General features: G+C 40.2%; 2 protein-coding genes across 3 annotated transcripts in view; one reads left to right on the forward strand and one right to left on the reverse strand.

The window, feature by feature from the left end:
• Positions 1-11,165, reverse strand: part of Ppme1 (protein phosphatase methylesterase 1) — a 51,337-nt gene extending 40,172 nt beyond the window's left edge. Inside the window, exon 1 of the mRNA XM_021219202.1 lies at positions 10,595-11,165. Coding sequence (XP_021074861.1) covers positions 10,595-10,695 — 101 coding nt within the window. The 5' untranslated portion in view covers positions 10,696-11,165. The remainder of the gene's footprint in view (positions 1-10,594) is intronic.
• The window catches only part of C2cd3 (C2 domain containing 3 centriole elongation regulator), a 103,745-nt gene continuing 98,947 nt past the window's right edge, over positions 11,148-15,945 (forward strand). For both annotated transcript variants that reach the window (XM_021219180.2, XM_029542648.1), the window contains exons 1-2: positions 11,148-11,354; positions 13,090-13,359. In XM_021219180.2, the coding sequence (XP_021074839.1) occupies positions 11,300-11,354; positions 13,090-13,359 (325 nt within the window). In that variant the 5' untranslated portion in view covers positions 11,148-11,299. The remainder of the gene's footprint in view (positions 11,355-13,089; positions 13,360-15,945) is intronic.

Here is a 15,945-nt window from a genome sequence, read left to right on the forward strand (position 1 = left end):
TGGTGGCTCATAACCATCCGTAACAAGAACTGACGCCCTCTTCTGGAGTGTCTGAAGACAGCTACAGTGTACTTACATATAATAAATAAATAAATCTAAAAAAAAAAAAAAGAATTAAAAAAAAAAGAATTCATGATAAATACTGAGATACTGTACATGTGAAAATCCTAAATCCTAGTCATAATTTTTTGTTGGTGGTGAAAATATTAAATTATCCAGATATCAGACACCGTGGAGTGAAAGAGGAAATAACGGTGGTTCATATAAGGGGACATGGAGCAAGAGTGCTCAAATAATGTGGCTTCGAGCAAGTAAAACTGTACTCCACTGAAAACCATTTCACATAACCTGCTGAGTCAGACAACATAAAAATATGCTTTGCTTGAAATGTACAAATGAGAGACTGCTGTTGCACAGCAAGAAAAGCTGTGATTTTATACCTTTGATAATCAAGAACTCCACTTTAATTTAGGAGGAAATGCCTATACTTTGTTCCACTACTCACTCAGCATGAGGACAACATAGCCACTAACTTCTTTTACCAAAATTGGACAGGATAAAACATTTACAATGAACTAGAATCACCTATGTGGGCTCACTCCCTAACACATTACTGGTATAACCTTGACTGTTTTCTTACACTGTACAAGGCTAGCCTCATATACCATTTTGAGGAGGAACTGAGGTGGCATACAGGTGGAGTCACAATAGACAGTGTAAAGGAATCCAACAGAAACTTCTTTACTATATTCCATTAATTCTCACACATTTCTTTTCATATTTAAGGTACCAATGTTTTAACAATGCAGGTGGCCAAGAAACAGTTCTAACTTAACTGTGCCTACTTGTTTGAGAGTGAACAACAAAAACAGAATCAGAAATTTCAAGACAGGTGTTGACAGGTTGGGAGAAAAATCTTGGAGGCTAATATAAAGTGCTCTTCTAGCCACGAGAAGTGAACGGTTTGAGGGTTAGATGTACCGTCAAATGAGGTCAGCAGCAGATGTCACAGGTAAGGTGGTTTTACATAAGCATGATGCTGGTGTGGGGGCTGCTGCTTGGTTTTAAGAAACACTCCACGGCCAATGTTCCTGTGAGGCACAGAGAACTGTATTGGTGAGAATGATTCACAAGAGTGAAGACTAAATATGAAAACGTGTCAGAAGCACTGCACTTCATTTTGCTCCCCTTTCCCTTTCTGCATGCACTCATAAGTGAAATATGATCACGCCAACAGAGCTCATATAAAATAATGCGAAATTTTTATATCCAAATTCAAAATGAACTCTAAGTGATAAAGTATTATGTCACAATTTAATTGATAGGTCTTTTTCTTAACGGTTCATCTGATGACTGATGGTGCTTTGTATATACACAATATTTTCTTTATTCTCCTAACAACAAAATAGTGATTAATTTACTTACTTATTCAAGTATAAACACCCTTTGTATTTTATTTACTTGCATCAAAGTAATTAGGTTATTGGAATTCACATTTGATAGAGGAACAAATAACACTCAGAAACAATGAAAATATGCCATTTTTCCCAACAATGTAACACTGTCCACTCTAAATTTAAATAGGAGGGAGGGTCCATAGACTTACTTAATAGAAATGAGATTTAAAACTGTGACCCTTGAACCAGTTGGGGTGGTAAGCACCTATGACTCCAGCACAGGGGAGGATGAGGCAGGAGGATACTTAGTATACAATAAGTAAATTTGTATTACATTTTGTTATACCTTAAACAATGAGTCTGCATACATAGAATCCCATTTTCTCCTTTAAAACTAAGTAAGATTAGTTTTACATATTTTAAGAAAACAAAGTTACTCTAATTAGTAAGGCCAAGAAGGGGATCCTACTTTGCTTTTTAAAACCTATTTTCAAGCTGAGCAGTGGTGGCGCACGCCTTTAATCCCAGCACTTAGGAGGCAGAGGCAGGCGGATTTCTGAGTTCAAGGCCAGCCTGGTCTACAGAGTGAGTTCCAGGACTGCCAGAGCTACACAGAGAAACCCTGTCTCAAAAAACCAAACCAAACAAAAGAACAAAAACAAACAAACAAACAAAACTATCTTCATTCTTCTACAAGACAGTAGTTCTGAACCAATAGTACTGAAATAGAGCTGAAAAACATGTCTGTGGGCAAGTCCATGCCAATCCTTCTATTTCTGTATGGCCCATGAGTTGAGAGTAATGTCTGAAAGGATAGGAAAAGACTGTTTAATGACATGAAAAATCACACATCAAGGTAAGAAACTGCTTTGAATTCCAATTAAAAGAAACAAAAGAAAAAAAATACATGACATTCAAACCTCAGTGGCTCCAAATAAAGTATTATTGGCATACAAGTACGCTCACTGACTGGCTTCCTTCGCCCTGTAACAGCAGAGCTCAAAGGCTGTAGCAGACATTCTATGAGGCCTTCATAGAAAAGCTGCTGGTAGCAGGGCCTGGTGGCACAGGCCTTTAATCCCAGCACTTGGGAGGCAGAGGCAGGCGAATTTCTGAGTTTGAGGCCAGCCTGGTCTACTAAGTGAGTTCCAGGACACTCAGGGCTATACAGAGAAACCCTGTCTCGAAAAAAAACAAAAAAGAAAAAAAAAGAAAAGCTGCTGGTCTTGCATATAAACAACAGGTGCCCCAAAGACAGCAGAAAACAGGAACAGAATGGAAAGGCTGCACTGCTCAGGCAAAACCTTAGGATTCATTTGAAATGAATGTTATATATTCACCACTCAAATTTATAAAAGTATTTCTTTAACTTGCTACTACAGAAAAAAAAAAAAAAAAGAAAGAAAACTCTTTGCACTTTAGGAGTTTGCATTAATTTATCCCACCCAAGTTTGACATAGTAACAATGAAAAAAAAAAAAAAAACCCAAAAACCAAAAAACAACTAGTGACATACAAAAATTAACAAGAGGAAATGACAAAGCATGTTTTGGGTACTCAGGTGACAGGTGAGAGAAAAGGCATGGGTAGAGTGGCCTCAGAGCTTCTTGAGAGTAGGTCTGTATAAAGTGAGGAGAGAGGGAGCACAGCGAACTAAATGCAGCAGTTGGCACTGCAGAAAGCCTTCAGTGGGGAAGAACATAAGGGGCGTGTTTGCTGCCTGAGTGCAATACTCATCAGCAACCAATAAATGAAATTTTAATGTCACTGCTTGAGACATAGTTATGGAGAGCTTTTGGGGCTTTCATTTAAAAGTGTAATGTTTGATCTAGTCCCTAAACCTGGCAAAGTCACCAGTGTGTAGGTAGCAACTCCTTATAAAACAGTTTTCAGATAGAGAATAAGAGATGAACAAGACAAGACCAGGGAAAAAAGATTCTATAAAATGAAGCTGCTGTAGAAATAACTGCTAATAGATAGTATTCTATGAGTGGACTTGCTTTCAGGTTAGACTTAAAGAGGAAAAGATAATCAGGAATGGATCCTTGTAACAGAGACTGGTAACAAGCATGACCAGTTTTAAGTCTTACAAATTTATAAGTCCTACTGTACCTACAATCTGATGACATAAAGTACAAATTATATTACCCTATAAAGTTTAACAAACTTTCATAAGAAAGAAATACAGCTCTGGTTATGTCATCTTCAAGGCACCAGTGGGGAAATGTCATTATCCTTAGAATGGGGGTAAAAATAGGTCTCTGTCAATGGTCAGCACTTAACGAAGTATCAGAGAGGGCTGGTGATAAAGTGCTTTCCACTCAGCCTGGTGACCAAAGTTCAACCCAGAACCCACAGGGTAGAAACGGGGAGTCAGGATTCCTGAGTTGTGCTCCACCCTCCCACACGTATACACACACACAAACTCAATAAATAAAGGCAAAATTAATTTTTGTTTTGTTTTGTTGGTTTTTTCGAGACAGAGTTTCTCTGTATAGCCCTTGCTGTCCTGGAACTCACTTTGTAGACCAGGCTGGCCCCGNACTAAGAAATCCGCCTGCCTCTGCCTCCCAAGTGCTGGGACTAAAGGTGTGCGCCACCACCACCCAGCCAAAATTAATTTTTTAAAGGCACCACAAAGAAATCCAGCAAAAACCCTATCCTAAGGAAGCTCTTGAGGAAAGAGAGCAATGGTTATTTATGTCAGATAGGTGTTATATCTACAAGGATAGATGTAACATAGTTACAGTGGTGTGGTTCCTACTAGGAGATAACCAAATGAAGAAAAATATACAATCCACCAAGGCAGAAGGGGAAGGAGAAAACTGTTAGCCTGAGAGGTCAAGAAAAAAAAAAACATATTTTATATACTTTAAGCAATGTTTCAAATGTAAGGAGGTCTAATAGACTTGAAGATCTACTTAGAGCGTTACTGTTAATACTTAGAGCGTTACTGTTAATACTTAGAGAGTTACTGTTAATACTTAGAGCGTTACTGTTAATACTTAGAGCGTTACTGTTAATACTTAGAGCGTTACTGTTAATACTTAGAGCGTTACTGTTAATACTTATAAACTTCACAGGCGCTGCCCTAGTCACTGGTCACAAACTCTCTAGACAAGGAATTTTGTAGAACAGGCTAACACTGAAGTTTAATTGCAGCAAGTCACTTGAATCAAGGCATTGCAGCTTCTAAGATGCCCTCATTAGCACTATTTTAAAGAGAAAACAACAGTAACAACAACAACAACAAACAACCAGATGGCTGGCTGGGAGTTGTAGTAGAACTGGAGTGGCCATTACTAGTGATAAGGACATACTCAAAGTAAATGCTACAATTCAAAAAACTATACAAATTATCTAACCCAAAGTTTGCACTATGGAGAAAACAAGTAGGTTCTGTTATGTAGATACCAAGGTTTTAAATTCTGGAATAATAGTATTTTTATTATAAATATGGCTCAGAAAAGCTCCTTTTTGTAACACTGAGGATTGGATTTATACTACTTGGTGTCAAGACATTCCTTCTATGATACCATGGTGGTTGAGGCTCAGGTAGAGACAGAAATAACCAACCAGAGCTACACGGCTTGCTAACAACAGAAGATAAAAAAGACCTGGCTGGAAGTAAAATCAGTCTTTCTGGTAGAATTTGAAATGGCTGGAGTTCTCTATACATTCTCTTAGTCAATCTTCAAAATATATTGATAGTATATACTAGAGATAGTAGTCAACACCTAATTTGGAACATCTAAGTGTGGTATCTAACCCTTTAATGACTCTATTAATTAAAAGCTTGCTCTTGGGACAGAAAGTGGGTCAGCAGGTAAAGGAGCTGCCATCAAGCCTCACAGCCTGAGTTTGATCCCCAGACTCACATGGTGGAAGGAAAGAACCCACTCTTGAAAGCTGTTTTCTGACCTCCATAGGTACACTGTGAATGTCCACAAACTAAGTAAAATTTTTATAGTTTCTTTTATAAAGAAACTATTTCATAACCTGAAAGGCCTTCCCTGCCCCCGCCACTCCTTCCAAATCTTTGACAGAGTTGGGGGTATATACTAACACAACAGAATAAATTCAGTCAAAGAAAGAAATGAGGTGGGCTGGAGAGATGGTTCAGCAGTTAAGAGCACTGACTGCTCTTCCAGAGATCCTGAGTTCAATTCCCAGCAATCACATGGTGGCTCACAACCATCTGGAATGGAATCCAATGCACTATTCTGGTATGCCTGAAGACAGCTACAAAGTATTCATATAAATAAAAATAAGTAAATATGGAAAAAAAAAAAAAGGAAAGAAATGAAGTATGAATATACCACAGCTCTAGAGAAGCCTGGGCTACAGAGTTAGTTTCAGGACAGCCAGGATTATTCAGAGAAAGCCTGTCCTTAAAAAAAAGAAAAAAGGGCTGGTGAGATGGCTCAGCGGGTAAGAGCACCCGACTGCTCTTCTAAAGGTCCTGAGTTCAAATCCCAGCAACCACATGGTGGCTCACAACCACCCATAACAAGATCTGACGCCCCCTTCTGGAGTGTCTGAAGACAGCTACAGTGTACTTATATATATAAATAAATCTTTAAAAAAANAAAAATTTAAAAAAAAAAAAAAAGAAAAAGAAAAAAAAGCCGGGTGTGGTGGCGCACGCCTTTAATCCCAGCACTTGGGAGGCAGAGGCAGGCGGATTTCTGAGTTCGAGGCCAGCCTGGTCTACAAAGTGAGTTCCAGGACAGCCAGGGCTAAACAGAGAAACCTGCTTGTGGACGTTGTACATCGTGGTGCGGAGCCTAGTGCGCACCACGATGTACAACGTCCACAAGCAGAGGGCTAAACAGAGAAACCCTGTCTCGAAAAACCAAAAAAAAAAAAAAAAACTAATAAATTATATATATATATATGTTATATATATAAATTATATAAATGTGTGTGCATACATATATGTATAATTTTTTGATATAATTTTAAAAGTAAACAAATCAGAAACAGAGGGATTTGGTTTTTTACCAGCACAATCTGTACCCTTCAGCAAACACTTCACAGAGCTCTTTATCTGTGTTATTCTAAACACCATACTCTTTGACCCAAGAAGATCAATGAACTAAAAAATCCAGAGTACTGGGCTTGAATGCTGTTTCTGGCCATGATTCTATGGTATCAGGCAAGTCAATGGACATTTGTTAAAAGAAAATGTCACCTGAGCATGTGGTACACGACTATAATCCTAGTGCCTTGTCAGAGACAGGATAATTAAGTGTTTACAAGATACTGTCTCAAAAAAAAAAAAAAAAGTGCTCATGGGGGAAAAACAAATTAATTTCCCCTTACCCTAGTTTAATTCATTGGACACACGCGCACACACACACACACACAACTGCTGAGTTCTATGCACCAGCTTGTTTGTAACCATGGTTTCTCCATTAAGCCTTGGCTGTTCTGGAGTTCACTGTGTAAACTAGGCTAGCCTCGAACTCAGAGATCTGCCTGCCTCTATCTCCTAAGTGCTGGGATTTAAAGTGTGTACCACCACTGCCCAGTCTCAAGCAGAGGTTTTTAAGTGGTACTCCCCTCAAGCATATCAGGGTTTCCAGACAAGGACCCCAATTCAACTTAATGAGTAGCTTCAAGTCTATAGTAAATTCAAACAACGATATGTCTGTGTCACCTAAGAACATCTATTAAAGAATTATGCCACCAGGATTTCAGGCCTTACCCAAGAGTAGCACTGGTATACTTAAAAAAGGAATGACTCCCAAAAGCTAAAGCTAGATTGAATTCAGTTCTACCACATACCAGTTGGGTGACTTTTGATCTGATACAAAATTTCCTTACCAATAAATGGGGAGGAATATCTATTTTGTAGGACTGTAGGTAAATTAAACCAAATCTCATAATTAAGTTGTAGTGGCAATGCAAGCATAAGTATTACTATACTATCTATGAATATATTGGAATTTTTAAGGACAATTTGAAAAACCAAATGATGGAAACTCAAGAAAATTCATAAACTTGGAATTCATAAAGCTGGAATAAACAAATGTACATAAAATTTAGAGAAAATGAAGCAAAAAAGCAGGACAAGCACTTCTAATCCCAGCACTATGAAGCCCAGGAAAAAGGACTGCCTAGAGCCAGCCTGAGACAGAGTTGCAAAACTAACCCCAAAAAACAAAACACAAGAACAAAACAAAAAAATCAGTTGGGTGTAATGGTGAATGCCTACAATCCCAGCACTCAGGAAGCAAATTCACGAGGATCCAGATCATTCTGGTCTACATAGCAAGTCCAGGCCAGCCATGGCTATACAGTAAGACCCCTGTGTCCATCAAACCAAGGTAGGGAGGAAATGGTAAGTAAAAAGCAAGCAAAAGGGCCGGGCGTGGTGGTGCACGCCTTTAATCCCAGCACTTGGGAGGCAGAGGCAGGCGGATTTCTGAGTTCGAAGCCAGCCTGGTCTACAGAGTGAGTTCCAGGACAGTCAGGGCTATATAGAGAAACCCTGTCTCGAAAAAACCAAAGGGGGGGGGGAAGCAAACAAAAGGAGAAATTTAAAAAAAAAATGCTTTGAAACAGACAGAAATGAAATTTGTCAAATCAGGACTGAAAAAAGAATCCTAGAGTGACAATATAGACAACTCAAGTATAAGCAGGGTGATACCCATGAGCCAAATGCATAGTCTCTGTCTAGATACCCAATCGAGCTCCCTAGAGCCCTGCCAACTAACCTTTTAGTATGCCTTACTTAGTAGCAGGAATATTTAAGTCTTGGTTTTCACATTTACTAAAATAAAATATTTCCTCTGCCTTTGACTCTATCATACAGAGCAAAAACACAGATTTCTAGGACTCTCAGGTTCCTCAACCACAAGACACAGTGGAAAAATGGGACAGTAAATTCTCTTTCAGCTTTATGATTCTAAAAGGAAGAATCTCTTTTACTATTTGCATGAGACTTCTTAGAAAGGTTAGGCACCAATAAGGAAGCAGAAAAGGAAATGAGACCCTTGAGGATCACATACAATTCATTAACATCTGTTCTTCTCTCCATAGCACTCTAACGGAGAAGCATTTTTCTGTAGGGTTTGGTGTCTGAGGTACACCTGTAATATTAGTACACAGGTGGTTGAGGTAGGAAGACTAATTCCAGGCCAACCTGGGCTACAAGCAAGGCCCCTTATCAAACAGAGAAAGAAAGAGCATCTCTCTAAAGCACTATCTTTTCCAGAACAAGCAATGACCTAAATCAATAAGACCAAAGCAATTATTTAAAAAGGATAAAGAACCAGCAACTATAAAATTGTTTAATGAGTAGATCTTCTCTTGGTATGGTTCTCCCAATTAATCATTTTCAGAAAACTTATTTTGATAAAGGGAGGAGCTGAAGTTCACTCAAACTTACCTGAAACATGTGGAATTACTTTTAAAAACTAGCATTTGATTACATTTGTACAGATGAATACCAGTGTACTGAAAGATCGAATTGTAATTAGGAAAAACCAGCTCCTAAGCCAGGCGTGGCAGGAGGATCACGAGTCCAGGATCAGGCTTGGCTATAGTGAGACCATAACCCCACCCCCAAAAGCAATAACTAAAGAAAAACCACGTGAAGAATCATTACATTTATTTTTATACTTCAGGCTATTTTTCCAAAATAATGGTATAGGTCAGCTTCCAAATTTTCTTTATTTATGTTAAAAGTTCAATCTTTATGTCTTTTCAAGACCAATCTTTATTTTATCTTATAACAAGCCTTCCATTTTACCTGCTATTATGCCTCCTCACTCAATTTTTTTTCTATTATAGATCATAATCTCTTGGATTCAGATTTTTCCAATCATTTTAATAGCAAGACTTTCTCTCATCTCCTATACTCAGCCTTCACAGAACTGCATACATCTTTTCTTGCCTTTTGGTCAGTCTGTGGACATAGAACATCTCTTGAACTGAATGTAGTCTTCCCCCCCAGAAATATCTACCAGCTTCTTTCTCCACTCCCAAATCCACACAGAGCTCTTCTCTCTTTACCATTAGTAGTCCTCCAAATAGCCCAATGACTATCCAATTCTCTCTGCTTTCCAGCACCGCTTACTAGTATGTTCAACTACCACGATTTCTCCAGCAGGCAAGCATCCTGTAACTTGACACAAGCCTGTCAGGGATCTAAATTTCTAAAGTTTCTTTCATTAGCTCAGCTTTTAAATTGGGAGTGTAGCTCAGTGATGTGGCATTTGTCTAGTTCTGGGTTCCAGCCTCAACACCACAAAAATTGTTTCTCACCCACATACATTAAGCACACACACACTCAAGCCCTACTCCCTTTCCAGCAAACCATTTACTCCCATTTTATTGTTAAGTGGCTACTCCCAGTGCTTCACTAAATCTAATTCTTAGACCAATAGATAGTTTCCCTCAGGTCCCATTTGCTTGGCAAAACAAAACAATTGATGAAATCTTTGGTCTTCACAGATTTTACCTCTCCAGTGCTTCCGTTTAACAAATCCTACTCGAAATTATTTCTCAGTCTCTGGGATATCAGTGGTCACTGTTCCAAACTCAGCTGTTGTCCTCATCACACCCCACCTATTTCCCTAGTATCTTGGCTCACTCCCTTTATAAGAGTCTCCTAGTCATGTTCTCTGTCTTTCCTTAGACCTATTCTCCAAGCTTTCTGGTTCACCCCCTCATTCTCTGAACTTGACTCTTACACTTCTGGAAAGTTTCTCTAGAACCTTCTACTCTCTGGTCTTTGCCTCAGATGTTTTCTATACCCCTCAGGTAAAAGCCTTCTTACTCCTGGCTAACTTTCTTGATCCACCAATCCCCCTCAACTTTTCTCTCAGTCATTCCCTATTCCCCCCAACGATGGCAGATTTCTCTTCACCTCACTGATTCACTCTTTCTCCCAGTGTCATCACTTCTAGAGTTGATTCCCATCATCCCTTAGATTATCCTTTCATCTTTCTCAACCTTGTCCTTATTCCCCTTCTCTCTCCAACAATGTTATCAGTCCTCCAGTGGACTACTCCCTTAGCGCCTCACCTAGTCCCCGAATCTACCTTCTACTCCATCTAAACATCTCCAGGCCAAGGCCAGCATTTCCTCCAATTCACAGCGTCCCTTCCCGTGGCACTCTGAATGCCCAGACACCAATCTCCAATGGCCTGGGCCTGGCCTCCTGGGAGAGTGGTACAAGTCACGTACCCCATCCGCATCTTGGCTCCGCTCTGACTGCCCCCGCTGCCGGGTAGAGGAGGGCGAGAAGGTAGGCGGCCGAGGTGCATGCTTTTTTCAAGGGCCGACATCAAAGGGAAGCTGCACGTCGACAACAGTCCCACGATACGTGCAGTACAACCGGTCACAGCTCACTCCTCTAACGACGCCCAGTCGCCTTTGGACAGCAACCAGCCACCGGCAGCGCCGCCTACCGCCCACTGGCTCAGTAAACCCCGCCCCCTCGCCGCAGCGCTTCCACCGGAAGTGCGCAACAGCCTTCGCACAAAGGAAACTGGGTAACGGAGTCTGCGGATCCCTCAGACGCCAATCAGAGAACTCGACAACCCTAGCGGGAAGAGCCCTCTTGAAGGCAATGCATGCTGGACAATGAAGTCCTCAAATAGTGTATCAATTTGCGCTTGCGCAGCTGCAGATGCCCTAGTCCAACTTCGCCAAGGTAGGGAAGCAAAGCATCATGGGTGTTGTAGTCCATTTGCAGAAGCTCTTATTGGCGCCTTCTTTTGGCACCGCTTTCCGGGAACTGTTGGAGGAAGAGTGTTTCTTCCTGCGTCCCAGGCTTCCCAGCGGCGCCCGTTGCCGGGGAACGCAGGCGCCGTGGGAAGGGATGGCGGGAGCGTACAGCTTAGCAGCTGGCACCTGCGTTGACTTTGTGACGAAGGGCCCAGGCTCGGCATGAAACAACGGAAAGGCCAGGGGCCTGGGGGCGGCCGTGGGCGCAAGAAGAGAGGTAACTTTATTTGTTTAAGGTTGAGGAAAACTTAAAAGGGCTAAAGAATTCTAAGGAGACTTCCACCCGCTCCGGTTAAACAAAACAAAACAAAAGAGTACAGAAGAGAGACTAACCAGGGAACCAGAAAGTTAAGAGAGTTTTTTGTTTTTGTTTTTTTTTTAAAGAATGGAAAGGGTCGATAAATGAGGCAAATGAGGATTAATGGATACGGATAGGAGAACAACAAAATTAAACGTGCTCTTTTTTACGACAAGGATACATGTATGTGTGTTAGAGGGAGTCGGAGTAGGGGGAAAGGATATATAACTTTGTCCGGAAGAATCTTAGATGATGAAAGGGTGTGCGGTAGAGGACATCGTGAAATCAGTAACCCAAGCTAACCCAAAAAGCAAATAAAACCACTTATGTATATACCCTTCTACTTCTCTGACTTTTTTCTTGGAAGTAATTGTGCTTCATAAGAATGTACTGAGATCTAATCAGGAATCGATACAAGTAGTTTTTTCAACTAAAACAGTTTGTGTCCTGGAGAAAAAGATCTACCATAAAGCTCAGGGATAATTCGTTGAAATTCAAACGTATGTGCATATATGCGCACTTAGAATGACTTGAATCCAACCTAAATCTCTTAGTTATCCAGCTCCTATAAGAGGCCCTATGGACCTCAGGCTGGCCTTCAACTTGATCCTCCTGCAGTAGCCTCTAGGTTTTTTGCTTTGTTTTGTTTTGGGTTTTGTTTTGTTTTTAAGTCTTCTCTAAATCTTTCAGAAAAGGTACTGACTGAAAGGAAAGCCAGGGTTGTAACTGATCGCTTCATTTACATCTGATTCATCATCCTTCTGAAATCTAGTAAGATTCAAAGTTAACATTATGAACCCAGAACCAAAGATAGCAGCAAATCTAAAAATGTTAGTCCCTTGACAGTGTGATCTTGACAGCAAAGACAATTTAAGAGTGAGATAAAGAGCCTGCTGTGGTGGTCCACACCTTTAAGCCCAGTACTTGGGAGGCAAAGGCAGGCAGATCTTTGTGAATTCAAGGTTAGCCTAGTATACAAATCAAATCTAGGACAGCCAGAGCTGGTTACACTGAGAAACCCTGTCTCAAAACAAACAAACAAACAAACAGAACAAAAAAAGAGTGAGGTTAAAAATAATGTATCTTCTCCATTATTTTATTTATTATTTTACATCCCAATTGCTGCCCCTATACCCACCTCACAAAGTCCCTCTCCCACGATAACGTATCTTATCTGTGGTTAACTATGGATTTGCAACGGTATTTAACAAAACTTCCAACTACAGAGATTTTAAAATTTGTCCACTTGTTTTATTTCCTTTATGCTTTTCAAATGCTATCTTTCAATTAAAGACAAGTTTGGATTAACATAAGTGGCCAGGTAGGTTATTTTATGGCCTGTTTTGCTAGTTACTTCTCAGTTCTGTTAGGAAAAGCCTTCTCTGTAGACACTAAGTTTGTTTATTTTTCATTCAAAGAGTATATAGGGTATATACACTTTATCCCAGCTTTCAGGAGGAAGAGGCAGGTGGATCTCTGTGAGTTTGAGGCCATCCAGTATTACGTAAGTGAATTCCAGACAAGCCAGGATTACCTAGTAAGATGTCTTTAAAAAAAAAAAAAAGAAAGAAAGAAAGAGAAAAAAAAAAAAAAAGCAAATTCTGTTTTCCATAGTTGGACCAGATTTTGACTGAGTTTGTTGTATTCCTCGAAGGTTTGAGTGACATTTCACCATCTACAAGCCTGCCACCTCTGGTTGAAGGGCAGTTACGCTGCTTTCTCAAACTCACTATTAATAAAGTTGTATGGAAGATTGCGAAGCCTCCTACTTCTGTACTTGTCCGAGTAAGATGGTGGGGAGAAACATCCGATGGAACCCTCTTTTGTCCCAGAGATGCATTGCAGACTGAGCCAAAAGCTGTGAGAACAACTACCCGTTACGCGATTCGCTGTGGTCCAAAGCAGTTTACCTCGTATCTGACAGGTATGGCTTTTTGTTGTATCGTCTTAACTGCAAACCTGATGTGAAATGTGCTTGTCATCAGCCCATCATTTAAACAGACATCTTTAAACTGTCTTCCCTGCCAAGAGCACACAGTCAAGGGAAGAGACTAACATCTTTAGATTTTCCCACCGCTGTTTAGAGCTGGGTTCATAATAACTGAATCTTACCAGATTTCAGAAAGATGGTAAATCAAAAGGTAAATGGTATTTATTTGTAAAACTTAAATCCTCAAATGAGGAGGGTTAGCAAGTCAGTAAGAAAAAAAAAAGTATCTTTTAATGCAGGAATCAACACTCATGCATTTGTCAGTACTTCCTGTGAGATAACTATGCATCATATGGCCATTCAAGTTGGCGTGGGAACTATAGGATTTAAGGAAAGTAACTTTACATTTCTGACCTATCTTCTCACCTCTACAATGAGATCAACTGCCTGCCCTTTCACCTTCTGGGTGTTTTCCTGAAGAAGCAGCATGTTTGAGTTGAAAGAAACACAGCTGAAGTCTAGACAGTTAGGTTTGAACTCTAAACTCAGACCTGGATTGTTGTGTGATGCTAGGAGGTGTTGTTTGTTGTTGTTGTTTCAAGACAGGGTTTCTCTGTATAGCCCTGGCTGTCCTGGAACTCACTTTGTAGACCAGGCTGGCCTAGAACTCAGAGATCTACCTGCCTCTGCCTCTGTCTCTGCCTTTCAGTTGTTGGAATTAAAATATGCACCACCCCCAGCACTTGGGAGGCAGAAGCAGGTGGATTTCTGAGTTCGAGGCCAGCCTGGTCTACAAAGTGAGTTCCAGGACAGCCAGGGCTATACAGAGAAACCCTGTCTCGAAAAAACAAAAAAACAACAAAAAAATAAAGATATGTACCACCACCATCAGACTAGCTTCTTAAGGCCTTAGTGTCTCAGTTTCCTGTTATGAGGAGTATGTCCTTACTAGGAATTACCATGGACCTTGATTGGAAAAAAGTAAAGTAAGAGGTCCACTACCTGTTACATTGCAGGTGTAAGGTCTACACAGATAATTATTTAAGGCACGAAGTAATAAAGTTTTAAGTTATTGTCCCTATCAAGAAGTCATGTAAAGATTAGTTGAGAAAAGAAAAACTGACACAAAACATTAATGAATGATGGCAGACAGGGTGTAAGTGAATATATAATTACCCCGTCCATAGAGAATTTTGACTATTCTAGGTTGTCAATAGGGGGATCTTGTAAGTTATTGGGAAACCAGAATCCTATTTTACTCTTGCTACTTTACATGGAAGAAGCCATTCCATCGTTCTGGGCTTTAATTTTCCCATTAGTAATTTGAAGGAGTCTAACACAAAATGATATGCCAATGCCCAAATTTCATTTTCTAGTTAGGAAAGACACTGTTTGGATAGAACACAGATAGTGTGAACCTTACAAGAAATAAGCTGGCTGTCAACAGAAGCATGATGTGTTTTCTATAAAATAGTGAAAATGGGCTGGTGAGGTGACTCAGGGCAAAGGCACTTGCTACCAGAGTTGGAGCCAAAGGTCCCACATAGTAGAGGAAGAGACCCACTCCAACACTCAGTCCTCTGAGGGCCACTTATATACAGTGCCAGTGTCCCCTCCAACAAATAAATAAGTGAAATAGGAAAAAGAAAAGAAAATGGAGAGCCAAGAGCTCTATAATCCCTTCCTGAGAGTGTATACTGTATCTGAAAACTTGGGAGAAGTATGCCTGTTTCTGATTCTGTGTGGGTAGAATCCTATTGTTCTTTTCTATACCCTTTTTTGTATATCACACTCAAGATGCAAAAGGTAGACTAAGATGTAGTTTATAGAGTTACATGGAACAGAGAGCCCAGGGTGGAAGGAAAGAGTCAAATCTGTGTGTTCAGATAAAACAAAAACACCAGGAGCAGTAGGATGTTTCAGGGTTTATGAACCCTTCATGTCTGCCATCTTAGGAAACTGGTCCTTTGATGTGGTGAGGTGCCATTAACTCACCCTTTTAACCCCATCCTATCTTATTCTGAAAAGATGTTAATGCAGTTGCTAAACATTCCAGATGTAGTGTTTTAAAAGCCTTTTTGCTGAAGAAAGGTGAAACTACAGTTGGAGGATGAAGATGAAGCCTCCGGGGAATCCTAGGATTTGCACTGTGAGGGCCTGTCCATTTACTGTGGATATTAAACTCATTATCTGAGTGGTGGGTTTGAAGTTTAAAGAACTAAAAATTAACACCGTGGCTGTCAACAGGCTGAACCTCCAGTTCCAGGGGATCCAGGGCCGCCTTCTGGCCTTGAGGAGGGAGTTCCAGGTACAAAAGTGGTGCTAAACACACACACTGGCAAACCCCCATACTCTAAACACACACGCTGGCAACCCCATACTCATGTGTTTCTTTAAGGACCGAAGGCTTGGTAGTGCCTTATTATTTCTGTTTATATCTTTACGCTATTATGCCTTTTCTTTCTTTTTTTTTTTTTAAATTATTTATTATATGTAAATACACTGTAGCTGTCTTCAGACACTCCAGAATGGGGAGCCAGATCTTTTTTTTTTTTAAAGATTTATTTATTTTATTTATTT

Source organism: Mus pahari, chromosome 1, assembly GCF_900095145.1.
Source record: "Mus pahari chromosome 1, PAHARI_EIJ_v1.1, whole genome shotgun sequence".
Classification (NCBI taxonomy): domain Eukaryota; kingdom Metazoa; phylum Chordata; class Mammalia; order Rodentia; family Muridae; genus Mus; species Mus pahari.